The 27,746-nt window shown below is 38.4% G+C and overlaps 2 protein-coding genes and 1 pseudogene across 8 annotated transcripts in view; 1 reads left to right on the top strand and 2 right to left on the bottom strand.

Annotated features, from left to right (window-relative positions):
* Positions 1-292, bottom strand: part of LOC111148257 (mutS homolog 3) — a 181,346-nt gene extending 181,054 nt beyond the window's left edge. The window contains 1 exon segment of the mRNA XM_022504714.1: positions 80-292. Coding sequence (XP_022360422.1) covers positions 80-286 — 207 coding nt within the window. The 5' untranslated portion in view covers positions 287-292.
* A 47-nt stretch (positions 293-339) lies between these two features.
* On the top strand, positions 340-27,746 carry LOC111148259 (dihydrofolate reductase). 6 transcript variants are annotated; one of them, XM_022504716.1, is made up of 7 exons: positions 447-613; positions 961-1,010; positions 3,662-3,767; positions 11,460-11,586; positions 14,657-14,772; positions 25,014-25,099; positions 27,665-27,746. In XM_022504716.1, the coding sequence occupies exons 1-6, from the start codon at positions 528-530 to the stop codon at positions 25,090-25,092; spliced, it is 564 nt and encodes a 187-aa protein (XP_022360424.1). In that variant the 5' UTR covers positions 447-527; the 3' UTR covers positions 25,093-25,099; positions 27,665-27,746. The 6 variants fall into 6 exon arrangements, with proteins under 6 accessions (XP_022360427.1, XP_022360424.1, XP_022360425.1 ...); XM_022504717.1 differs by having other exon boundaries at positions 25,014-25,120; XM_022504719.1 differs by lacking the exons at positions 447-613; positions 27,665-27,746 and adding an exon at positions 340-391 and having other exon boundaries at positions 25,014-26,798.
* On the bottom strand, positions 22,719-24,464 carry LOC111148258 (annotated as a pseudogene). The gene has a single exon (XR_002640682.1). The product of XR_002640682.1 is annotated as a septin-7 pseudogene (transcript).

Below are 27,746 nucleotides of genomic sequence, written 5' to 3'. Positions count from 1 at the left end.
ACAAGCACGGTTTCCGCCCCCGCCCATCTTGCCCCGCCCCACCTCCCGCTGGCCCCGCCCTGTCCTAGACCAAACCCACCACGTGTGGCGGCAACCGTGGCGGGAAAGTGGACGCTAGGGGCGCTGCGGAGTCAGAGTCAGGGTCGGCCTTGTCGGCTGTACCCGTGGGGGACGAGGTGGACTTCAGGCTTCCCGTAGACTGGAAGAATCTGCTCAAAACCGCTTGCCCTGCAGGGGCTGGGCTGGTGGTAGCCGCACGGCCAAAGGCAGGTTTCCGGCCCGACATCGCACGATACAGAGCAACACCACCCAGGAAGGGCCGAGCCAGGAGCGCGAGCCCGTGGCCGCAAGTCCCCGGCGTCTGCGGGCGCGAGCACGTCACGACCCTGGGGTGCGCCGGGGCGGGGGGCGGAGTCTCGGCTGCACAAATGGGATCGAGGAGGCGGGGTGGCCACAATTTCGCGCGAAGCGCGGCCGGGTTCCTACGGCGGCGGCGAGCTAGCTAGGAGGTGTTTACAGCTGCTGTCATGGTTCGTACGCTAAACTGCATCGCCGCTGTTTCCCAGAACATGGGCATCGGCAAGAACGGGGACCTGCCCTGGCCCCCGCTCAGGTACCTGCCGAGCCGGGGGTCGATTGGGTTTGGAAGAGCTAGCGCGGGGTCGCGCAGACACTTGGCGGCGGGAGGAGGGGGACGGACTTGGCACCCTAGAGGACGCGAGCTGGGCCTGGGCTTCCTTCCGCCATCGGGAGCCGGGAGGCCAAGTTATTGATTTCCGTCTGCCCCTGCCTCCCGGCGAGAATATGTCCCCCCGCGGCTCCCTGCCTCAGAACAAAGTCCCTGTCCTTTCCCCTCCACTCCACTCGCTCCCCTCACCGCCAGCGCAGCGCCTGTGGGTCGCGTTAGAGCTGGAGCCCGCGGGATAATATTCTGAGTAACGCTGTTTGTCTAACTTGTAGGAACGAATTCAAGTTTTTCCAAAGAATGACCACAACCTCCTCAGTAGAAGGTAATGTGGGATTTTTAGGAGAAGATTGACGTTTGGGAAACATCTTGCTGAGTAAGCTTACCAGTGAAGATTTTTACTTAAATGAAAAGTTATCCATGTTAATCTGTGACTTTTTGCCTTACCACTCATTTGTATGCAGTTTCCAAGGTTTGTCATAACCTTAAAAAAAAAGGTTCTTTCAAATTTTATATGGGCAGACGTACAGTTGAGGTACTGGGCAGAATTAGCATCTAGCTGCAGGTTTCAGTGAAGATTAGAGCATGGAAAAGAAATCAGAGGAGACTTTTGCCATTGTCCCTGCAGGATATGATAGGGCCTGAAGGAGGGCAGTGAAGAGGAGAGAAGTCCAAAAAACGGTTCCATGATACTCAGTATGGAGATAAGGAAGGCGAAGGGGATGCAGGAAGGGATCCAGGATGAACCCATAGATGCTAAATTTTTTTTTTTAAGATTTTTTTAATTTATTTATTTAACAGGCAGAGATCACAAGTAGGCAGAGAGGCAGGCAGAGAGAGAGGGGAGGAGCAGGCTCCCTGCGGAGCAGAGAGCTGGACGCGGGGCTTGATCCCAGGATTCCGGGATCATGACCTGAGCTGAAGGCAGAGGCCTTAACCCACTGAGCCACCCAGGTGCCCTCCATAGATGCTAAATTTAATGACAGTTGAATAATCCTGGGTGAGGTGGAGAATAAAGGAGTGGACAACAGTGTGCAGTTGTTAATAGTGCTAATTTTGAGGTTTGGGGATTGCAGATACAGGGGAGTAGATGAGTTGAGCTGCTGGAGAGAAGAGGATAACCAAGGAAAAGAATATGGTGGTGGGATACTCGTTTAAAACCTAAGAGACATGTATTTGGTCATAGGAGAAGGAATAGCAGAATAAAAGGGAAATGGTAGTCAGCCAGAAGCACATGCAGCATAACTTTAACAGGACAGATACAGGTTTGTGGACCTGGGACTTAGGTCCGTGGTAGAGACAAGATAGCAAGAGCTTGAAGCTTAAGGAATTGATATGAACCACTCTCTAGAATCCAAAGTATGATCTAGTCATAGGAAAAGCATCCAATGTCTGGCCTGTTTGCTAGTGTTCAGTAAATACAGTACTTGTTGGATGAGTGGATGGAAGGGTACTGAAGGTATTTTTTTTTCTTTTTGAAGGCTTTTTTTCTTTTTTCTTTTCCTTCTATTTCCCCCCAACGTCTCTGTATGCTCTTCATTTATGTCCACCTTAATTGTTAGGCCAGGTCTGTACCATTTCTCTCACCAGAATTTCTCACCTAATGGCTCTGTTATTTTTGATACTTGATATCTCTTTACTAGCATCTAGAGCTCTGTCTTTGAAAATGCAGTGCAAATCACATAAGGGGCACCATGAATAATTGGGGTTTTAATTTTTGGAGGAAAAAACTTTCCAAATACAGAAAAACACTTAGTCTTACTACTTGTATTTTATAACTGTTAGTATTTTTAAATAAAATCATGCTAATGATAATTCTTTGAAACAGACACATGTACTTCTTTTGCTAGCCTGTCAGAATATATCAAGAATTATAGAAATGTGTATAATCCTTTATCCAGATATCTGACTCCCAGGATTTTTTCCTAAGTAATTAAACCAAAAATGGAAGCTATGTGTATAAAGTTTCCATAGAAGCATTATACTTGAAAGAAGCACAATTGAAAGTGTTATAGCTTTTATGGGGTGCCTGCGTGGCTCAGTGGGTTGGGCCACTACCTTCGGCTCGGGTCTTGATCTCAGGGTCATGGGATCGAGCCCCACATCGGGCTCTCTGTTCAGCAGGGAGCCTGCTTCCCTCTCTCTCTCTGCCTGCCTCTCTGTCTACTTGTGATCTCTCTCTGTCAAATAAATAAATAAAATCTTTAAAAAAAAAAAAAGTGTTAGAAAGTGTTACAGCTTTTTAACTGAGTGGAATATTAAACACTTATCTTTAAAAGTATGACTGTTAGGGGCGCCTGGGTTGCTCAGTGGGTTAAGCCACTGCCTTCGACTCGAGTCATGATCTCGGGGTCCTGGGATCGAGCCCCTCATTGGGCTCTCTGCTCAGCGGGGGAGCCTAAGCCCCCCTTTCTCTCTGCCTGCCCCTCTGTCTACTTGTGATCTCTCTCTCTCTCTCTCTCTCTCTCTGTCAAATAAATAAATAAGTAAATCTTTAAAAAAATAAAATAAAAGTATGACTATTAATATGCCTACAAAGTATACAAATATGAATAATACTATCATATCAAACAGTTAAACAAGTCTTCAATCCCCACAGTAACCCTAGAAGTAGGAACTACTGTTATCTCCATTTTATAAATAAGGAAAGTAAGACACAGAAGATTAACATGACTTGTTCAGTAGATGACTGAATACACTGAACTTGAGCACTTTGCCCCAGAATCTTGGCTCTTCACTATTATACATGATTGCAGTTGAGTAAATATTGGATATGAATTGGATAACACTATAGGGGGGAAAGTTACTATATTTAGGAAATGGGTGATAAATGTAAATTTTGGTATGCCTGTTTTAAATTTTTATTTCCAGTGCAAATCCACTAGATGTCACTATGACAATCCTATCTCTGTGTGTGTGTGTATGAATATATGGAACTATATACTCCCCAAATATTCTTTTTATGTGATTTTCTAGGTAAACAGAACTTGGTGATTATGGGTAGAAAGACATGGTTCTCTATTCCTGAGAAGAATCGACCTTTAAAGGATAGAATTAATTTAGTTCTCAGCAGAGACCTCAAGTAAGTGCTATAATAAATTCACCACAAAAAAATCATGTTTCATTTCTTAGGGTGGAGGTCAGTGTATGACAGATAGTGTAAATACAGTTTATTGATGAAGCTGCCTAATATAAAGGTAATTTACAGAAAATGAATAAGCAGTTACTTGACAGTAACTTACTCTGCTATTTAAGGGATTGATTTCACCACTGTAAAAAGTCACATTAAATCTCAAATGTGGTAACATATTTGCCAGTTTCCTTAAACTGTTACTCTGTAGGCTCAAGTATCATTTGTATAAAATAATTAGTAACTTTTTTTCTAGTTTCACATATGTTTTGGGATTTGCCAGGATTAAGTGTTTTATCCCCGTTCTGGACTCTGCCCTCAATATAATAAGATAGAAATTTTAGGATGGGCTAAAAATCAGTCATAATCTTATGTCCTATTCCTAGTTTACCACAACACCCAAATAACATTTTATACTTGTATTCCTTACCCAGTGTCTACAGGTAAAAAATTTGAAAGTACTGAAGTCAACCTAAGGATCCTAGAGAGAAAGGAATGTCTCCACTTGGCCTGTGCTGGGAATTTTCCTGTCCTCCAGTCTAACATTGGAGTACATAGTTACTGATGCTTGGAAATGCCTGGGGATTTCATTCCAAGGAATTAGTTTATACATTTGTGGGTGCCAGCTAGATAAGTCCAAAATGTGGGGCAGGCCATAGGGAAGGGCATGCTGGAACTTTACAGCAAGGGCTGAAGTTGCTGACTGCAGGTGGAATTTCTTCTTCAAGGAAGCCTCAGATCTGCTCTGAAGCCTTAATACTGATTGAATCCTGCCCATCCATACTGAAGTTACTGAATTATCAACTTTAATCACTTCTATAATATGCCTTCACAGCAACACCTAGATTAGTGTCTGAATAATCAAGGACTATAGCCCAACCAAGTGAACCCCTCAAAGACCATCACATCATGGGAAGGAAAAAACATTATACACCGTAGGCTAAGGGGGATCAGGCTTATATAGATTTTCTACCAAGTCCTTCCTAGGATAGCATAGGTAAAAACGTGAAAGAAGATATACCAGAATATTTGCACTGGTTACCTCTGGATGATGAGGAATATGTTGATGTGCATCTTGCCATCTGCTGCAGTCTTCATACTGTTCTCTTCCTTTTGGTTGCTAGGATATTCTGGTTATCTCTTCGCTTGGTAGAATCCAAATTCACAGACTGTATTGCCATTCCCAGAGACTCTTTAGTAGCATATTCTTGAATACTACTCAAGTTTATTTATGGCTAGCTTGAGCTAAAACAAACATAAAGAAATCTCAGTGGGGAACATACTCAATTGAGCCAGCAAATCTCCTCAAATGATGAGTTTAATTTCTTCTTTATGACCCCCACCTGTGGTGTACGTAATTGGGTTTGGTTGTTTTCTTATGTATTTATATATAACATTTGTTGCTATATCTCGCTTGTTTTTTTAAAGGCAGAAAATTTCAAGTCTTTATTATCAAGGAAAAAAGGTTATCAGTCATGAACACGTCTTAGAGTTTATTTTTTGCCCTTCTGGTTCCCTACTTGAAGGTCAATTACACACATAACCTGAGCACCTGCTGTGTGCCAGACAGTGCTAGATTTACTCTTGTAATCACTGTAGCTCATGCAGTCTTTTGGAAATACTCAATTTTTCATCACCACCCTCTAATGTAAGACGAAACTGAGTCCTCAAAGTAATCCCAGAATTTGCTGCCAAATACTAATTATTTTGGATAACTAGTTCCCTAAAGTATAGGGACACAGTGCTTTTCCAAAGCTATCTAGACAATCAAGTTGAGGCTTTAAAAGAAATGTTATGTAGCCATATTTGGAACACAGATTGACATTTTCTCAAAATGTTAAACATAGAGTTATCATATGACCCAGCAGTTCTACTTCTTGGTTTATGAAATGAAGGAAAAATAAAAACGTATGACCACACAAGGTCAAATGTTCATAGCAGCATCATACATAATTGCCAAAATAGAAACATCCCAGATGTCCACCAGCTAATGAATGGATAAACAAAGTAGCTTATATCCATACAATGGAATATTATTCCACAATAAAAGAAGAACCACTGGGGCGCCTGGGTGGCTCAGTGGGTTAAGCCGCTGCCTTCGGCTCAGGTCATGATCTCAGGGTCCTGGGATCGAGCCCCGCATTGGGCTCTCTGCTCAGCAGGGAGCCTGCTTCCTCCTCTCTCTCTACCTGCCTCTCTGCCTGCTTGTGATCTCTCTCTGTCAAATAAAAAAAAAAAAACTTTAAAAAAAAAAAAAAAAAAAAAGAAGAACCACTGTATGCTACAATATGGATAAAGTTTGAAAACAGTATGCTGACTGAAAAAAGCCAGAAACAAAAGGCCACATAATTCCATCTATGTGAAATTCCTAGAATCAAATTCATAGACAAACTAGATTACTGGTTTTCTTGGAGAGGGTGGGCGTGGGGAATGAATGCTAACAGATACAGGGTTTCTTTTTGGGGGGATAGGAATGTTCTAAAAGTAGGGTGTGGTGGAGCGCCTGGGCAGCTCAGTGTGTTAAGCCTCTGCCTTTGGCTGGGATCAGGATCTCAGGGTCCTGGGGTCGGGCCCCACATTGGGCTCCCTGCTCAGTGGGGAGTCTGCTTACCCCTCTCTTTTTGCCGGCCTCTCTGCCTACTTGTGATCTCTCTCTCTGTCAAATAAGTAAATGAAATCATTAAAAATAAATAAATAAAAGTAGGTAGTGGTGATGGTTTTACAACTCTATGACTACACTTAAAAGTTGCCAAATTCTACGCGTTGAAAGGGTAAATTGTACAGTATATGATTTACATCTCAATAAAGTATTTTTTTTAGGCTTCAGAACCAAAAATTAAAGTAAATTTTACCATAATGCTGTAACTTTGACAGCATCTTCGATAAATCCAAAATTCCTCCCATGATATAAGATGTTGTAAATTGTCTCCAGCCCATAAAAGTTACCTGACATTTCATAGTAGTATAATTTTTATGGTCTCACTATTATCATCCACAGTGATTAAAGCTTTCTCTCCTTTCTCCCCACCACCCACACATTTAGTATAGCAAAGACTTAATCTGTCTTCTAATGTCTGCTCTGGTACCTACTAATTTTGTGGCTTCAAGTTTTATTAACTTTAAGCCTTGCTGAAACCCAGTTTGCTTATCTACTAAATGGGATTAATAATGAGAACTTCTTAGGGTGATTTTGAGGATTAATTGAAATTTTGTGTATTAAATTTCTGGCACACAGAGAGTACCCTATCAATATCCGCTCCTACTCTCCCAACCATTGCTATTTGAGCAAAATTACCTTATTTTCTATCTTATAGAAAATATTAATATTAATGGAAACACAGTGAACAGGCTTGTGTTCTCACTTTTGCCCCAACATCTAACTTTGTTCTTCTTTCCCTCAGTTTTAAGGTTCATAATCAGAACCCTCTCCCTTGCCCCCACCGCTTTTTATTCTAGACTTCCATTTTCCCATGTCGTCAAGACCTTGCTGTGTTGTCCCACCCTTTATTATTATTTTTTTTAAAGATTTTATTTACTTATTTGACAGGGATCACAAGCAGGCAGAGAGAGAGAGAGAGAGAGGGGAAAGCAGGCTCCCTGCCGAGCAGAGAGCCTGATGCAGGGGTTGATCCCAGGACGCTGAGATCATGACCTGAGCCGAAGGCAGAGGTTTAACCCACTGAGCCACCCACCACCCTTTACTAAATTTAAACCTCACCACAGATTACTTCTACTTTGAACTTTCTTGGAGCTTTTTGTTAAATAACTTTAGTGACTTCAGTACAAACCTCAGTCATAACATCTATCGCTTTTGTGTTTTGAACATGTTTTTCTCTCTCTCTGCTAAGGGATCTTTCTCCAAGGAGTATTCTCCCTCATCACCGCACCCAGAAGATACATCCCCTCTTCTCATCTGGCATCCTCCATGCATCCCCTTTGCGTGTCCTTCACACAGTGGCCACTGCTGAGATATTTCTCTGCCTGCCAGTGGTATAGGGAGTGCTGTTCTTTTTCTTTTTGTCTCTATTCCCAGCATTTAGCATATCCCTTAGCAAAGCAGGGATTCAGAAATTTTCACGGAATAAATGACCAATAGGTGATTTATAAATCTAGAACCATCCTGTTTTCTAACCTGCCTTTCCCCCCCATTTGATATATTGGAAGATTAATTTCTATAAATATTTGTAGGGGCTGCATAGTATTCAATTAAGAGGATAGAGCCTACTTGAACCAATTTTCAATAGTCGGACATCCCATTTCAAAGACTGAGTTTGAAAGGCTTTAAATGGAACTCTCTTTTTTTTTTTTTTAAATTTTGGTTAAGATATGATTCTAGCCTAGGGCTTTTTGTTTTCCAATAAGCTTTCCCAACCGTCTCTAGGGAAATTGAGCCAGAATTTCATCTGCCACATCATCCTCTTTCACATCAGGCACAGTGGAAAAGATAATGTTTATATGGTACCCTGCGGTAATCAAATGAGGCTGCTCAAGGCCAGAGGACACTGGTCTTAGGGATTGCCTAAATTAGGCCACACCCTCCTGAGGTCTGAGGGTTCTAGAATAGGACACCTGACCATCAGCTGAGAATCTATTGTCTGTGTGGGAATTTGCAGCTCAGGACTCCAGCATCAGGCTGCTGGAGTTCAAATCCCAGGTCCACCATTTCCTAGCTCTCTAACCACTGGTTTCTTAACGTCTCAGCCTCAATATCCTCTATAAACAGGAATAAAAGTACTTACAAAGGACTGCTGTTCGCATTAAGTGGTATGATGCATGTAAAGCACTGCCTCATCCCACTATATGGGAGAACAAGGGGGCACTGCATAAATGTTAGATATTTTCTTTCTACTATAACTATCCATCAGGTAAAAAGCAGCCTCTTTTGAATAGGGCCTTTAAAGAGAAGGATGGAGAGGCACCCGGGTGGCCCAGTTGGTTAAGTATCTGCCTTCGGTTCAAGTCATGATCCCAGATTCCTGGGATCAAGCCTGGCATTGGGCTCCCTGCTCATCAGGGAAGCCTGCTTCTCCCTCTCCCTTTGTCCCTCCCTCTGCTTGTTCTCTCTCTCTCTCTCTCTTTCTATCAAATAAATAAATAGAATCTTAAAAAAAGAAAAGGATGGAAATATCACTAGAGTGCCTATAATGTACATTACCTTTCTTTTAATCCTCATCCCAGCCCTCTGAGAGAATTCGACTCTTAAGTTTGTAGCAAGATATCAAGCATATCCACTTGTTTCTTGACTGCATACAACCACATACCAATTATCTCTTGTCAGGGAATACAATCTCTGTTAGCTTGAGATAAATATAGGAAGGAAATTTAGCAATGAAATAAGTCACAATATTGAGTGCTTGCTATATTCTGTTTACTTTGGTAGTTTTAGGATTTGTGCTTTCACAGAATGAATACAGTGGGCTAATGAACTCAAACATTAGCTCAACTTTTTGCTAATTTTTTTCTACCCGTCTTGGATCAAGGGTTTCCTGTGAAACTTATTCCTAAACTGCTAAGTAGCAACATTTTGCAGAATCATTTCCTCTATGTCTCTATGATAATTAAAATCTGAAACAAATCCTTTTTTTTCCTTTTCCAGACTCACTATGAAAGGGCAAAGAAGTAGTCTTCACCTTAGGCCCTTGCACCATTTCAAGCCATTGTTCCACAATCTACACAAAATGTGTACCCCGTTAATTTAAAGTCCACACCAACTATTTATACCACCTTCTAAATTATTTTGCTATAACCCACCAACTTCTAGGATGCCCCTTCCAGTTCTTCTCATATGTCAGTTCCTAAGTCACCATTTTCCATTCTACCCCGACTCCTATCATCATTCCTGATTTTAGCATCCTCAAATACTAACACCACCTTAACTCTATTTCAGGCATTCTAGACTACCTTCTCTCCAAGTTCAAATCTGTTTCTTATTCAGTTCTTCCCCGAGCCTCATCCAACCTAGTCGCTGCAGCTGCCCTGACATCTTAGAGAATCCCTTGGCTCATTTAACCTCACACAGGCCTCCATATCTTTTCCAGCTTTTAATCAAAATATACTCTTTGTGCTCTTAACTCCTTTAGAGATGACAAAGAGTGAAATAAGTAAAATGTCAAAGAGGTGAGGGAGGAGGCAGCCAAAAGAATGAATGTCTCCATTAGATCTTAATTAACTATTGTTATAACTACAAGTTCAAAGGCAGTTATATAATTTTTTAAAGCATCAGTCTGAGAACTTGACATTGAATTGTAATTTCTGTTCTCTAATTACAATGGAAGCCAAATTTTACATGTTTCAACATTTATAAAGGGAATTACAGCCCTCCCCCAACTCCAACAACCAACCCCCCGCCAAAAAACAGTTGTGGAGATAGGGAGAGATTAACCTGAAGATCTAACCCTGAAATTAATTAACTTTTCCTCCTTTGGATTTTTTTAAATTTTTAAAATTGGGGTTGGGCTATGGAGGGACAAAGGGAGAGAGAGAATCCCAAGCAGGCTCCATGCCCAGGACAGAGCCCAACACAGGGCTTGATCCCACAACCCTGAGATCCTGACCTGAGCTGAAATCAAGAGTCAGACATTCAGGTGCTTAGCCAACTAAGCCACCCAGGTGCCCTTCCTTTGGATTTTTAATTACAGAAAACAACATGCTAATTTATTAATACTTCTTCCATCTCTACATGTTTGAAACATGAAAAATCTTTTAACTCATTCCCCATTCATCACATATTAAGAGTATGAAAATCATTCTAGGGCCTCCTGGGTGGCTTAGTCAGTTGAGCTTCTGACCCTCAATTTCTCAGGTTTCTCAATTTCTCAGGTCGTGAGACCAAGCCCCACATCAGGCTCTGAGCTGAGCTTTGAGCCTGCCTAAGATTCTCCTTCTCCCTCTCTCTCTGCCCTAACCCCCAACCCCCACACTCATGAGCATACTCTCTCTCAAAAAAACCCAAGCAAACAAAAAAACCATTCCATGCTAAAGTCATTCAAACATGCTACTCTCTAACATTTTATTATAAATCTTTCAAACGTGCAAAAAAAACCTTATAGTAAATACCTGTATATTCACCACATACATCCTACCATTAATGTTCTACTATGCTTGTTTTACCATTCATCCATACATTAATTGGTCTTGTTTTTTTTTCATGCATTTCAGAGTAACTTGTAGACATTATGTTTTCCCTTAAATACTTCAGCATACATATGATTAACTAGAGTTCAGTATTTCATTAGCTTTATTCTTTTAAGATAAATATATACAGTGAAAATATAAATAAATATATACAATGAAATATACAAGTCTTAAATGTATTTTGCTAAATTTTGACAAATGTATGCACCTTTATAATCCCATATCAAAAATAGAGAACATTACCATAACCCTTCAAAAGTTCCCTTATGCCTCTTCCCAGTCAATCTTTAACCCCATCCCTCTGGAGACAACTATTCTTATACTATTTTTCCGCCATAAATATCACAAGACACCAGAAGTGTTTCTGTTTTTTGATTCATTGTGAACCATACATACACAAATGTGGTTTCTTTAAAGGATTCATATTTATGATGATTTGGGTTTTATAATTAATTGCTTAATATGATTAGGTTTTATAGAAATTATTTCTAATTCTTTTTTTAACCTCAGGGAACCTCCACAGGGAGCTCATTTTCTTGCCAAAAGTTTGGATGATGCCTTAAAACTTATTGAGCAACCAGAATTAGCAAATAAAGTGGACATGGTTTGGATAGTGGGAGGCAGTTCTGTTTATAAGGTAGGTAAAATTATAAAGAAATGTTCTACCCCACTTTCTTTCAGCTCCCCTGCCATCTGAACTTTAAAAAAATTAAGCCATGAGCAAAGGAAGCATATTATCCCCACTGTTAGCTAGACATATTGTCAATTTGAATTATTCATTTTAGATACTATCATGAAAACTAAATAAAAATATAAAAGTGAGTTTTTAAGCCTGTTAGAGTTTATTTTCAATTCAAAATAGTTGATGTTTCTAATTTAAAAACATTCTAAATCCTTCCCTTAGAATCATACTTGCATTGCACTGTTTTCTGCTCTCTGGATGTGCCTTGATATACTGAATTATTCCCCTTTTTTTCAAGGATATATATGTTCTCACTGATAAAGGGATGGGGCTCTCAGTTGCGTATACTGACTAGATGTATATGAATTTGTGAAAAGCAGAAAACTTTCCCTTAACAATTTTTATATAATATGAGGGTATGGGGAAAATACTATATGATTTCATAATATAAGGAAAAACAGGTAAAAGAGAAAATAGTCTGCACTTTTTTTGGTACACTCATCATGCCATGAATTCATAGGGAATGGGTTCCAGCATCTCAGCCTCCCCTGGGTACAGCAGGCTGGTGCTTCACTTGAACCCAAGTACCTTTCTCTATGCTTCCTTCTTTTCCTGATCATTTTCTTTCACACACTTCAGGAAGTTATCTCAGCTCTTGAGGGCTTAATATGATGAATATGCACATTAATTCTCTTGGCAAGAATCTTGTCCTTCAGTTTTTTTCAACAGTGCCAACGACATGCTGTACCCTTGTAGACTCTTCTAGCTTTGCCGTGTCAGCATTCGTGGAGTGTTCCTGTTTGAATAGTGCCCTTTCCCTTGATGTCCACAATATCACCTTTCTTGTAGATTCCCATGTATGTGGCCACAGGAACAACTCCATGTTTTCTAAAAGGCCAAGAGAACATATAGCAGATACCTCTCCTCTTTCCCTTGGTGCTAGTCATTTTGGTAAATTACTGGAAGACGGAGGCTCTGACCCAAAGCTTTTTTTTTTTTTTTTTTTGGTAAGATTTCATTTTTAAGTAATCCCTACAGGGATTACTTAAAAATGAATCCCAATGTGGGGTTCAAACCCACAACTGCAAGATCAAGTGTCACACACTCCACAGACCGAGCCAACCAGGTATCCCAAATTATTCCTTATTCTTGATACCAAAATTTTCAGCTTTCAAAATTTTTGAGAATATTAAATAGAATTTTTTGACTCTTAAAACACTAATGAGAGATTAACATTTTGTGGGAAGGAAAAAAAGCAGCCCTACACTTTGGTGGCTTGTGGTGACATATATACCCAGAGATTGTTTTATAAAGAAGAGATATACCAGGATCCCAGACCTGTTTCTACAACCTTTGGTTTGCTTTATTTGTATTATGAGGAAATGGACATTTTCCTTTGATCTTGCAACCGAGGATGAATTTCTAAGAAAACAAGTCGGTTTTTTATTTTGTTCAATATGCATTTTGAATAATTTAATACCATATTGACTTCAAAATACATTCCTTATAAATATTCAAAATTAAATATAATTATATAACTTGGTATATCTATATCTATATAAGTCATAAGGAAGTAGAACCTCTAGCTGATAATTTTGCCTTTTCCACCTGCCTCACATCACAATAGTTTGTAGAACAAGCTTATCTTCCCTGGGGCCAGCCTGTTTTTGTAAACAAAGTTTCACTGTAACACAGCCATGCCCATTGGTTTAGTATTATCTATGGCTGCTGTTGCCCACAAAGGTAAGAAAGAAACCATACAGTCCACAAAGCCTAAAATATTTAGCATCTGACCCTTTACAGAAAACCTTTACCATATAGCATTTCCTTGGATACAGACCTTCAAATGCTTCTGCGGTTGGTCCCATTCAGTTTCTCTAATTTGATACAGTAAAAATTGGTAGAATTTTTTGATTGGGGCAAGGGAATTTATGATTTAATATATGCTGTAGTAAAAAGCCAAAAATAAAAAGTAATATTGGTTATATGACCTTATTTGGAATTTCAAGGCTAACACACTTGAATTACCCGTTTTTGTTTTTGTTTTTTTCTTCCACAAGCTATTTGAAAATCAAGGGTTATTGCTTTCTTGGAGATGCAATTAGGACTCTTGACTTTTTATTAGAGTTTTAAGATGCTTGTTTGAGGGCAGTTTTGTTTTGTTTTGTTTTTAAGTTTTATTTATTTATTTAACAGAGGAAGACACAGTGAGAGAAGGAACAGAAGCAGGGGGAGTGGTAGAGGGAGATTCAGGCTTCCCGCTGAGCAGGGAGCAGGTTTTTTATATAGAAACTATCAACAGTACCATAGGCAGTAGTTAGAAAAGCCATTAACAATATAAGGCCAAATACAATCATTAGCAACAAGGGGCTAAGAAAGTAAATTACCTTCTGCTCAGCAGGGAGCCTGCTTCCTCCTCTCTCTCTGCCTGCCTCTCTGCTTACTTGTGATTGCTCTCTGTCAAATAAATAAATAAAATCTTTAAAAAAAAAAAAAGAAAGTAAATTACCTACTAGCATTATTACTATCTCCTAAGAAATGGAGCATTATTAAGATCTGTGTAAATGTACTAAGTATGCCCTTGGGGTTTTCAATAATCAAAGGCTCATGAAATTATACTATTTTGTCCATATATATGCAAATTTTTCTATGGAGAATAACTAAATAATTTATAGTTCTTAATTCTTAAACAACTACCAAAGAAAAAAGATAATACTGAATGCTTAAATGAAAAAAAAGTTCATGTCAGCAAACTAGAGGCCAGAATATATTTAAACTCACTGTCATAATTATTGATGATTAGTCCCATTCTCAAAATAACTAAGACATACTTTTCAGGACCCCAAAATAAAGAATGGGATATTTAAATAGCATGCTTTGGAGGTAACAGTTATGTAGCATGTCTCTAATACCTAGTACAAACTTGACTGTATAATTAAAACAAACAGAAATCTTAAGAGTTTCTATTTCTTTTGACAGATAAATTAGGAAATTAATGCCTTTTTTTTTTTTTTTTTTTCCGAAGGAAGCCATGAACAAACCAGGCCATCTTAGACTATTTGTGACAAGGATTATGCAGGAATTTGAAAGTGACACATTTTTTCCAGAAATTGATTTGGAGAAATATAAACTTCTGCCAGAGTAAGTAAAATGTTATTAATTTGTCTGAAGCACTTTTGGATTTCCTGCTTAAGAATTATAGAAAGAGTAATACTCTTCAGATTGAATTTGGAGTAGTTATGTTTTCTATAGACAAATACATTGGGAATTTTTGGAAATCTGCTTTAACAAACTTGGGAATGTTTAAGTTCTAATCATCTTGCTGAAGTCTAGAGAGTAGTCATTAGTTCATTCCACGAAATCTGTGCTGAGCGTCAGATGCTGTCTTGGGCACTGGAGAAGCAGTGCTTACAAGACAGATGCTATCCCTGCTCTGTAAGATTAGATTCTTTGTAGTAGAGGAAGAGGGTAGCAAATGAGAAACATCAAGAAAGTTGCTATATGGAGAATTGAAATACAGTGATGTGGTAAATACTATATTGTCTGAGAAGTCCTCTCTGAAGAGTGGTATCTATGCTGAGATCTAAAGGCAAGAAGCCAGCCATGCAAAGAGCAGAGAAGAGCATTCCAGAAATCAGAAATAGTGTAGACACCAGAGGGCAGGAACAATTATGGTGTGCTCCCTGACCCTGCAAGCCACTGTGAGCATTGTAAGCAAGCAGGAGGCCAGAAGGGGTCAGACCAGATGCAGGTTTAGAGGGTTTGAATAGAGTGCGAGCAATACCGTTCCAGCTGTTTGTGGAGAACGGAAGGGAGGGAGCAAGAGTGAATCTGAAAGACCAGTTGGCTATGAGAGTTGAAGCAAAAGATTAAAGGATTTGGATAGCAGTGGTAGAAATCAACAGAAGGGGTTACACTTGTTTTACTATGGAGTTGTGATTTTAACATGAAACTGCCTGATTTTGAAGACTCCTAGCATTTTAGTTTAAAGCACTTTTCATACTTCAGTATGAAAAATAAAAATAGGGACGCCTGGGTGGCTCAGTTGGTTAAACAGCTGCCTTCGGCTCAGGTCATGATCCCAGCCTCCTGGGATCGAGTCCCGCATCGGGCTCCTTGCTCGGCAGGGAGCCTGCTTCTCCCTCTGCCTCTGCCTGCCATTCTGTCTGCCTGTGCTAGCTCTCTCTCCCTCTCTCTCTGACAAATAAATAAAATCTTTAAAAAAAAAAAAAAGAAAATTAAAAATAATAAAAGAAAATTTAAAAAGCACTTTTCAGCTCTTGGCTATGGAGAGTAAAAGATCAATTGTATCCACACTTTCAGACTAGGTTTTAACACATTCTTTCAAATAGTCTCAGTTGAATCCAGTCATTATTTAATTTTGAGTTTGTTTTGGGAAATACCTCCTAAAAGAACATTCAGAGTCAAGTCTAAATACATGGATGGCCAAGCTTTAAAGTAACCGTCCATAGAGTAATACATAATAGTCATGAATCTAATGAAGTGTGTGACTGATTTCCTTGGGCTTTTAACTAGCTATAAAGAAAACTGAAAATTTTAAGAGCTCTATAAGTATTCTAAACAGCTGAAGTACAGCCTTTTGCTTAGTCTTCAAAGGTGACCTCATAGAAAAAATCACACTTAGTGATTTTGTATATATTTATGAAATCAGCTATATTTCTTTGTCACATCTTATATGTTTTCTCTTATACGGCTTAGGTTGCTGATTCTCATATTATGTGAATATTGATCTCTGCTGTCCCTCATTCCATCTTTGCTGCTAACAAAAAGAAAAGATTACTGTGTGAATTTACCTTTCCAAATCCTGTTGCTCTCCATCAGACCTCTTTTCAGAACTGACTCTGGGATCCTTGATAACTTGAAATATTTTACTACCATCCTGGCTCTTGGCTCTTAGAAATGAAGAATTTAACATCTTTACTGAGTGATGATTCACACATCACAGCATTCACCCATTGAAAGTATATGTTCAGTGGTTTGAATATATTCAGATTTGTGCAACCATTACTACAGGGATTCCCTTAAAGAATTTTGCTATCTAAGCAGTATTTATTTTTCTAAACCATGAATGTGTGATGTCTTTCTCCTTATTTAGATACTATTATAAATGGAGCTTTTTCATCATTTTATTTTCAAACTGTTCATTGGTAATAAAACCAATAGAATCAATTGTAATAGATATACAATTGATTTTTGTTTATTGATCTTGTATCCTACAACCTTACTGAACTCATTTATTCTAATGTTAGTGAATTCCTTAAGATTTTCTGTATGCAGGATATACATTTACAAATAGAGGTAGTTTTACTTCTTCCTAATCTGCATTTTTAAAATTTCTTTTTCCTACCACTTGCTCTGGCTAGACCCTCCTGTGCAGTTACAACCAGAAATGGCAAGAGTAAGACATCCTTGTCTTGTTCCTCCTCTTAAGGGAAGGCATTCAGTCTTTTACCATTAAGTATATTACCTGTGGGCTTGTCATACATGCCATTTATCTCATTGAGGAAGATTTGTTCTATTTCTACTTCATTGAATATTTTTATCATGAGGATGTGTTGGATTTGTCAAATGCTTTCTCTGAGTCTATTGAGATAATCATGTGGTCTTTGTCTTTAAAAGGTTATTAATACGGTGTATTACATTGATTTTCATGTTAAACTATTCCTACATTTCCAGGATAAATACATTTTGTAGTAATATACAGTCCTTTCTATATGTTCCTGAATTCAGTTTGCTAATATTTTGTTAAGGACTTTTGCATTTATATTCATAATGGAATATTGGTATATAATTTTCTTTTTCTATAATGTCTTCACCTGGTTTTGGTGTCAGAAGAATTACCAGCCTCACAGAATGCATTAGGAAATGGTTTCATTCCTCTTGTATTTTTTTGGAAGAGTTTGTGAAGAATTGGTATTGGTTCTTCTTTAAATGTTTTAGGAAGTGGCGCCTGGGTGGTTCGGGTCATTATCCCAGGGTCCTGGGTTCTCTGCTCAGCAGGGAGCCTGCTTTCCCCTCCCTCTCTGCCTGCCTCTGCCTATTTGTGATCTCTCTCTCTCTGTCAAATAAATAGATAAAATCTCTAAAAAATAAAATAAATGTTTTAGGAAGCATTTTTAAGATTGGGGGGCGGGCAGACAGAAGAAGGAGAGAGAGAATCCCAAGTGGAGTCCATGCTTAACCATTGAGCCTGGCATGGGGCTCCATCTTATGACTCCGAGATCATGACCTGAGCCAAAATCAAGAGTTGGATGCCACTCAGACACCCCTAGAAAAAAAAATTTTTTTAAAGATTTTATTTATTTATTTGACAGAGAGAGATCACAAGCAGGCAGAGAGGCAGGTAGAGAGAGAGGAGGAAGCAGGCTCCCTGCTGAGCAGAGAGCCCGATGCGGGGCTTGATCCCAGGACCCTGAGATCATGACCTGAGCCGAAGGCAGCGGCTTAACCCACTGAGCCACCCAGGCGCCCCAACCCCTAGAAAATTTTAATTGTGGGTAGATTCAGATAGGAAATTGCTAGCCAAAGCCAAAATCCAAGGAAATTGCTCCAAAATGAACATTCTAAACAAGGCTATGAAAGAAAATGAAAAGTCTTTTTTCATTGCATCATTTGATGGTTTTCTTACCTTCAAGCCTGTACCAACATAATAATAGTCTCTTAAAGGTGAGGTGGAAGGAATCCCCTAAGGATAAATCTAGAGTAGGTCAATCTTTGATGAAGTAGAGAAAAAGGAAAACAAAGGGAATATACCTTGTTCCTGGAAGTTTGTAATGTTGCTCAATTCTTGAGCTGCTTTCTCTCCAAATTTCTATATACTGAGGAACTTAGAATTGCTCCCTACTGTCCAGAAATGAACTCTGATCATTCTCTACCCTCCCCTCCTTCTTTCCCCACAGCTACACTTCATTTAGACCCATTATCCCTATTAGTGGGCCTCTTGTGGTTCCGTAAGTTTCAGTTCAAACACAGTTATCTTTTATTAACACCATACTTCCTGATAATAAAAGCACTAGTAAAAGGAAATAAAGATGAGAGGACTGTTGTAAAGTGCAAAGAGAATAAAATTAGAAGTTAGGTGAAACCACAAGCGGTAGAAACCTAAAAGCAGAAATTAGTCTTAACAAAGTAAGGTTTGACTTTGTGTCTGCCTTTTTCCCCCATGGGTCATTGTCTGCAATTCATTTTTTCTTTTTTTCTTTTTCTTTTTTTTTTAATGACAGCACCATGCCAGCCTGTCCTCTAAGGCTCTGCCCTCATTCTTCTTGTCTGGAAGAAATCTTTCTGCCTCAGACAATTTCACACAAGGCTTCAACCAAACCAGCAGGCCCAAATATTTTCTATCAGCAGTTTTCTGCTTAATGAGCCCCAAACAGGTTTTCCTTTTAGTTAACAATCTTCTGTATTAACGTTTCAGTTAAAGAGGATAAAGACCAGACGAGGTCTTTGAAACAGTAGTTGGCTCCAGAGCTGGTACAGATGTCCCTTATCAATGGACAACTCGAGGAAGGTTTTTGGCCTACGTCTCCTCTTCTGTTCCCATGACGTCCTAACAAGTCAACAGGATCCTTATTCATGTTATTTGTCTGTCTTCTGAGCCTGTGCTTGCTATAGAGCTTTCATTTTATTTTAGTTGTGAGTTGTTTCTTATGGATAACTGCTTTAGGAACTCTGTTTACCTATTAGACTTTACATTAAATCATCTCTGTAATAGTCTCATGATACTTTGTCATTTCAGATCTTAATATCTTTTCATATTCATTAGATTCCTTACTGCTTGAAGATTCTAGAGCTGGATTTCTTTCTGGGTGGTTCATATTTTTCCAAATCCTGTTAGGCTTAAACTCAGTTCATATGTGGCTCCTAGGCCATTGGGAAATATGATGGTGGGATAGTTATGGTCATTATTAAAATAGACTGAATATGTGAATATTGTAGAAAGTAAAAGTAAAGATAAATAGAAATGAATTTCAGTTTCACAGAGCAGATTCACATTAATACTGCAGCTAGTGACCACAGCCAGCCAATAGCATGGTATTTCTGTTACTATTATTCATGGTTTTTTTTTTTTTTTAAGATTTTATTTATTTATTTGACAGAGATCACAAATAGGCAGAGAGGCAGGCAGAGAGAGGGGGGAAGCAAGCTCCCCGCTGAGTGGAGAGCCCGATGCGGGGCTCGATGCCAGGACCCTGAGATCATGACCTGAGCTGAAAGCAGAGGCTTAACCCACTGAACTACCCAGGTGCCCCTTATTCATGGTTTTAGAAATAATTTTGATACTTTGCTTTTATTTTATTAACTGAGAATCTTGATACTCTTGAGAATTTTACACACACAGACAAAAATGTAAATGTTGCTTTTGCTGACTCATTCCAAAGAAACTAAAGTCATGGTTAAATGTTGGCCTCATAAAATCATTTCTTTAAAAATTAAGGAAAAATTCTTATTGCTATTAAAACAGTGGAACAGGGCACCTGGGTGGCTCAGTGGGTTAAGCCTCTGCCTTAGGCTCAGGTCATGATCCCAGAGTCCTGGGATCAAGCCCCGCATTGAGCTCTCTGCTCAGTGGGAAGCCTGCTTCCACCTCTGTCTTTCTCTTCCTGCCTCTCTGCCTACTTGTGATCTCTCTCTCTCTCTCTGTCAAATAAACAAATAAAATCTTTAAAAAGATGAAAATAAAAAAAATAAAACAGTGAAACAGAAACAGCTTAGAAAATGGTTAGTAATAGAAACATATCTTCCTCTGAAATATAAGTTTTTCAAGAAAAAACAGCTTTTTCATCTCCTTATACATCATTATGCTGTTACTTTATGTCTCTAATTATATTTTTTTATCACATGGCATCACCTCTCATTAGTGTTATTACTCAGCATTGTACTAGATATCAAAACAGATTTAATTTTTTTCCTGTATTATCCTTGCTACATTGAGTTTAGAAAATATGGAGATGAAACCAAATGAAAATATTAAAAGGTAACATTTGTAGAGCACTTAATGTAAAATCATGAACTCAAAAAAAATAATAATAAAAATTAAAAAAAAGAAAGAAAGAAAAAATCATGAACTCAGTGCTAAATTATTCCTAAAGACGAAGACTGTGTTCATAACTAAGTATTACACAGTAGAACCAAAGTGAGACACAAATCTGAGTAAAGCAGTGTTCCTCCTCACCACCTGGAGCATATGGGGGTGGGTAGCCCACAAATACTGGTGAAGTACAAGATTTGGGTTGGAGATGGGAGTGGTCAGTACAGCCTTCAAATGGAGAACTGGGGTTTTGGTTTTCTTTGCCCGTGGTGGTTATTTTTCAGTGGGGGAAAAAAAATTTATTGTGATGAGAATAAACATGAAACCCACTCTCAACAAAATTTTCATTATACAATACAGTGTTGTTAACTGTAGGCACACTGTTGCACAGCGCATCTCTAGAACTTAATCATCTTGCACAACAAGCTTTCTTCCCTTTGAATAGAAGTTCTGTCTTCCCTTCCCCCCAGCCTCTGTCAACCACCATTCTACTCTCTGTTCTTATTAGTTTCACCATTGTAGATACTGCAGTATTTGTCCTTCTGTGACTGGCTTATTTCATGTAGCCCAGTGTCCTCCAGGCTCATCATGTTGTTGCATATGGCAGGATTTCCATCTTGTTTGAGGAAGAATAATATTCTATTGTATGTATATAGCACATTTTCTTTATTCATCTGTTGATGGGCATTTAAGTAGCTATTGTGAATTAGGCTGCAGTGAACATGGGAGGGCATATATCTCTTTGAGATCATGATTTGTTATTAAAAAAGCCCCCAAGAGATAACAAGTGTTGGTGAGGAGGTAGAGAAATTGAAACTCGGTTATACATGTTGGTGGGAATGTAAAATGGTGGAGCCACTGTGGAAAACAGTACAGAAGTTCCTCAAAAATTAAAAAAGAGAACTGCCTAAGATCCAGCAGTTCCACTTCTTGGTGTACACCCAAAGGAGGGCCTGGGTTTTGAATTGGAAAGTGGAGGGAACACAGAGCTTACTGAGAGTTAGAAAATACCACATAAACAGTGATGCCAGGAAAAGAATTGCAGTAAGCCACACACTGAGAAACTGAGCATCGAGTGGCAGGGAGGACACAGAACTTCAGTTCTAAGCAGCTGATGGTTGTATTTTGTTTTTCCTTTGCTCAGACGAGAAATTTGATACCAGGTATGAGATTTGCAAAATGTTATTAAGCAATTTCATACTAGCTGATTGGTAGTGGAAAGAAAAGAGAAACTGCTGACAGTGGTTAGTTTTTGGACAAAAGAATTAGGGGTCAGAAGGAAAGGAGAAATTGCCCTTTTCGTTTTCTAACTTTCTATATAGTTTGAAAGTTTTTCTTTCCGTTCCCATATGTAGTGTACTTGCATAATACCCAGTTTCACAGTGGCTTACCATTGTGAAGAAAAAAAGGAAAGGAAAACTTTTTTTTTTTTTTTTTTTTACATCACAACATTGTTTATTATGTGAATTTTTTACAATACAAACAAAAAAAAATACAGAAATGCAATATATGAATACAGCTAAATGCAGAATGGTGACTTTTTTTCTTTTCAAGAGGCCATGATTCTCATTTCTAGTAAAATAAAGAGACGGCACATAGGTAGAAATAGGTTGGTCGTTAGCTTCACAATTTTGCCTAGAAATGATCTATAAATGCATTTTTCCCCCTGCTACTTACCATAAAGTGTAAAAAGGGAATTAAAGGAAAGTTTCCTTGTTGGTTTCTACCATATGAAAGATGCTATATTCTATTTTTAGCAGGGCCAATATATGGAAAATACCTAAATAAAATGTTATTAAAAAATGAAGCAATAATGAGATTCTGGCTAAAGAGGGCACTAAATGAGAATAACATATATTTAAAGAATCCAAAACAAACAAATAAACAAAAAAAGGTTGTTATAAAAAAGCTCTAGGTGCACTGTAAGCATATAGGATTTTTTTTTCCATGTGTATTTTTAAACAATGGAAGTGTCAAAAAATAGGGTCAACTGTGTTAGACTAAATTACATTATTGTATATGCTGTACTGAGTGGAACCTTTGTATTATAATTATCATAGAGAAGCATAGTTTGCATCATATTATGGCAATTTATCCTCAATGAATACCTTCCAGAGTCCTTTTATTTTGGAATATCCTGTAAACAATCAAACCACCAGAACATGATTGTACAACAGTAAAATGTTTTCTTGCATTAAGTTGAAGACATCTGTTTAATAAAAAAACAAAAAACCAAAAACCAAAACAAAACAAAAAACAAAAAACAAAAAGAAAATGTAGGAAAGGTACTTAGAGCTGTTAGTTTCTAAGTACACAACACCCTAGACAATTCAAGGCATCTTAATCTCCATCAAGAACAAAAAAATAATAATTTTTGTCATGCTGTTAAATCCATCATTAAGGATAAAACTGGTGCAAATTGGTCAAACGGATCCAACAAACACTGATGTCCAAGCTGGCATATTGGCAACTAATACGTAACTGGTGGTCAATAGAGGGTTTAAAAGATCTTCCCTTTCTTCTTGTTCTTTTCCAAGGTTCTGGAAGAGTTTTGTTGGTCTAAAATACGTTGTTGGGCTTCCCAGTTTGCTTTCTCGTCTTCAAACTGACGACGTTTTTCCTCTAATTCTTTGTGCTGTGCTTCCAAATTCTTTTTCATTTGCTCATGGCGCCTTTGGAGCTCAGCTTCTGAATCCTTCAGTTTTTGAACTTTTTCTTTGACCTTCATCTCAAACACCTGCTCCATCTCCATCTCCATCTTTTTCATCTTAGCTACATGCTCCCTTCTTTCTTCTTCCATTTGTGCAAGAGGGCTCTTGGTAAGCTGCCCTTTATTCTTGTTATTATCAACTCCATTATAAGTCACAGCTGCCAGTTTTCTGCTCCGGTAGTTTTCATAGTGGACATTATTAGTGACATCTTTCAAGTCCTGCATGTGTGTTCTTATCAACATATTTCTTAGAATTGTAAAATCACAATGTTCACCATTTTCAACTTCAGCAACACCCCAAGGATACTGCCTTCCTCTGACCCTTTTGCCATTAACTTCAATGATAGTATTACTACCTACCACAGCGAGAGGTAAACGGTCCTTTATCTTTTTAACAAGCTTATTTTCTTCTTCATCATCTGTCTCTGGAAATTCATATATTTTAATTTTATGTTCTTGGATTTCTTTCATTATCTGTTTTTTAAACTGTTGGCACTCCTCTGGAGTAAGTGTGTCTGCTTTGGCAATAAGTGGAATGATATTCACTTTTTCATGCAAACGCTTCATAAACTCAATATCCAATGGTTTAAGTCCATGTCCTGAAGGAGCAATGAAATATAAACAACACTGCACCCTGTTATCAGGCATCTGACGTCTGTTCACTCGAGATTCTGCATTTAGGTAGTCCTCAAATTTACTATCAATGTAGTCAATAACAGGCTGCCAGCAATTACTATTATCCACTGCATCTCCAAATCCTGGGGTATCAACTATTGTGAGCAGCAACTGAACACCACCTTCTTTGATTAAAACTTTGGATTGTTCCACCTGTACTGTCTTTTTTATTCTATGGGATGGACCTGGATACTCTGGAGAATACAAATCTGTGAGGAATAATGAGTTGATTAATGTTGACTTCCCGAGTCCAGATTCACCAACAACCATAAGAGTGAATTCAAACCCTCTCTTCACTGATTTTCTGTATACTTGATTTGGGAGATTTGCAAATCCCACATAGCCTTCAAGGTTCTTCTGTTGAGCTACCATGGTGCTGCTGTTGACGCTCCTCTCCTCAGCCGGAAAGGAAAACTTTTATTTACCTTATACACTATTGATGCCTCTTGGCCGAGAGTCAAGGAAGCTTTTTTTTTTTTTTTTTTTTAAGATTTTATTTATTTATTTGACAGACAGAGATCACAAGTAGGCAGAAAGGCAGGCAGAGAGAGAGGAAGGGAAGCAGGCTCCCTGCTGAGTAGAGAGCCCGATGCGGGGCTCGATCCCAGGACCCTGAGATCATGACCTGAGCCGAAGGCAGAGGCTTTAACCCACTGAGCCACCCAGGCACCCTCAAGGAAGCTTTTTATTTTTATTTTTATTTTTATTTTTTTTAAAGATTTTATTTATTTGACAGAGAGAGATCACAAGTAGGCAGAGAGGCAGGCGGAGAGAGAGGCGGAAGCAGGCTTCCCACCGAGCAGGGAGCCCGATGTGGGGCTCGATCCCAGGACCCTGAGATCATGACCTGGGCCAAAGGCAGAGGCTTAACCCACTGAGCCACCCAGGCACCCCACAAGGAAGCTTTTTAATTGACACATTATTATGAATGTTTTTCTTTTACAGATACCCAGGTGTTCTTTCTGATGTCCAGGAGGAAAAAGGCATTAAGTACAAATTTGAAGTATATGAGAAGAACGATTAATGTGAAGGTGTTTTCTGGTTTATTTCAAGTTAGTTGTTCCCCCTCCCCTCCAAACAATTATAGATTTTAATATTAGGAAAAAAAGACTTTTGTTGACTTTAGGTCAATGGATAATTACTCTAAGCAATGAAATTTTATTAATCTTACTTAGGCTATAGTTAAGACTAATTTTAACTAGACCATATCAGATACCATTTGTGAAACATTTCTGGCTATAACTGTATGTTGCCCATCAAGGACCAGCACCTTCCTAGGGTAGCATATCTACCAAGAGCCTAAGTTAGACAATCCCCTGATAGCATAAGTTGAAACCAGGACTTAGAAAGATAGGACTAGACAGATTGTCCAAAGGTCAGAAATGGATTATAAATAGAAGAGCTAGAACTCAGATATTAAGAGAAAATTAGATCAAAATAGGAACTTTGAGTTCTCTATGCATATCACACTTCTGAAAAAAGTTCTGTTCACTCAGACAGAGAATCTGTAAGTTGAGAACTCTAGTATATTCCATAGGCATAATAAAGAGGCAGGTAGGATACTATCTTTCTAAAGGTTAAAAGAGAAGGTCTGAGACCTCTAAAAACTCTGCAGTCTTCAGTGAGATTCCATGGGATGTTACAATGATAGAAGAAGAAGAAGCTGGCCTATATAAAAAGAGATTTAATAACAAGTATATGGCTAGAACTAGAAATTAAAAAGGTAATGAATTGAAAATGGATAAAGCTAGAAACCAAAATTACAAAGATGGAAATTAAATTAAACTTCACTGAATTAAAAAATGAAAATTAAAACACAATTTACCTGTCATGTTAGCAAAGATGTGGATTGTTAAGTATCCAAAGAAATAGCATTTTATGCCTTGTAAATTAATCCAACCTTTTAGAATTTAAGTAGCAATATCAATTAAAATTCAAAATATTCTGCATTTGGGCCCAGAGCTTCCACTTCCAGAAATTAATCCTGAATAAAGAGATGGACCCAAGAATATTTGTTGCACCACTTTTTTAAAACTTGGAAATAGCCCAAATAACAATAAAGAAGTAACTAACCAGTATGGCTACAAAATTTAATATTGTCTGTAGCAGTTAAAAGCAATGAAGTGCTGACAGGAAAATGCCAAAGACTACTAAATAAAAGAAGCACATTGTGTATAGTACCTAAAATTTTTAATAAGTGTATGTAGTATGTGTTGGAAAATGTGTGCTGTAAACTGTCGAGAGTATCAGAGTTGGGTGTGTTATTTTATGCATTAGGTCTGCCTATTGTGATTAGATTTTTTTTGAAGCACTATGTGTTTGTTTTCATGCACAGTCACTTAAGATAATAATTGAGCCATTTATTTTCAAGGGTCACACAAAATTCCAAAGACTGATTGCTAGGGAACCACCAGGCTCTCTCTGGTTTGTTCATCTTTCAAGACAAAAAATCAAGTCTTACTTTTTCCAGGTTGATTTATGAAACAGCACTGTAAAGTGATGATAATTTGAGACCAAAATGTAAATGGTATAACATGCACATGTGTTTTAAATATTTAGGTTAGCCCATTTTGTTTCTGTGAGGTTGAAATTATGTAACATAACCCACGTCTTAACAGACAGTGTTTCTCAAAATGTCATCCCCATTATACCTGTATGAGGAATGGGACCCAGAATCTGCAGTACAGGGGCACCTGGGTGGCTCAGTCAGTTGAGCATCGGACTCCTGATTTTGGCACAGGTCATGATCTCAGGATCCTGAGATCAAGCCCCAGGTCTGGCTCCACTCATTGTAGAGCCTGCTTAAAATTCTCTCTTTCCCTCACCTTCTGCCCCTCCCACTCCACTAAAAAAAAAAAAAAGAAGAAGAAGAAGAAGAATCTGCAGTGCAAACCAGCACCCCATATAATTCTGAAAACTACCCAACGATGTAAATCACCAGGTTATAGAGTGCTTCTGCCCTCTGAGGGGGAAAAAAACCTGAACTGTTATTTCCTGTACTAGGGCATCTAAGTAAAGCAAAATCGAAAAATAAGTGAATTGTAAGTCAACATGTATGGGATTGGAGAAAGTAAAATTGTAAAGATTAGACCTGTGTGTTGCTGATCTATTTTAAGAAGTAAAGATTTTCACTTAAATATGTAATAAAAATACATATGAAAGTAATGTCAGTGACTCAAAAAAGTACATAGTAAACAAATGCAAGAACAGATGTCCTTTAACAAGATGCTTTTTTTATAGGTAGTAAACTAAAAACTGTACAGGAAATGACCTAATTAGGCACCATGACTTTGTGAGGGAAAAGTTGGCCAGCCAGTTGCTGAAAACGTTCAGAAAAATAATGATTTCTGAAAGACTGAAACTTGTGATCAAGGATTTTCCAGTTGGGACAAACAAGAAATACATAATTAAATGAGTATGAGGATGGAATTAGAGATTCTAATGAAAAAGTATTGCTCACAAAGGGATAGAGCCTCTTGGCTAAACACAGAGGGAAAAAGACCTACAGTCTGTGTGATTGTGCTATTTCTGTGGCAAAGTGAGATTGTACTGATGACCATTTCTAATGATTTGCTCCTGACATTTCTGTTCCCCAGGAGACCTCAGATGGACCAGGAAGTTTTTCTGCCATAAACTGACATTTCTGTTGAGTCTCTTTATTCTTGGAATAAAAAAGAG

Source organism: Enhydra lutris, unplaced genomic scaffold (genome assembly GCF_002288905.1).
Source record: "Enhydra lutris kenyoni isolate GAN:26980312 unplaced genomic scaffold, ASM228890v2 scaffoldscaffold19, whole genome shotgun sequence".
NCBI classification, from domain to species: Eukaryota; Metazoa; Chordata; class Mammalia; order Carnivora; family Mustelidae; genus Enhydra; species Enhydra lutris.
The sequence above is the reverse complement of the archived record's forward strand: the minus strand, read 5'-3'. Positions and strand labels throughout refer to the sequence as shown.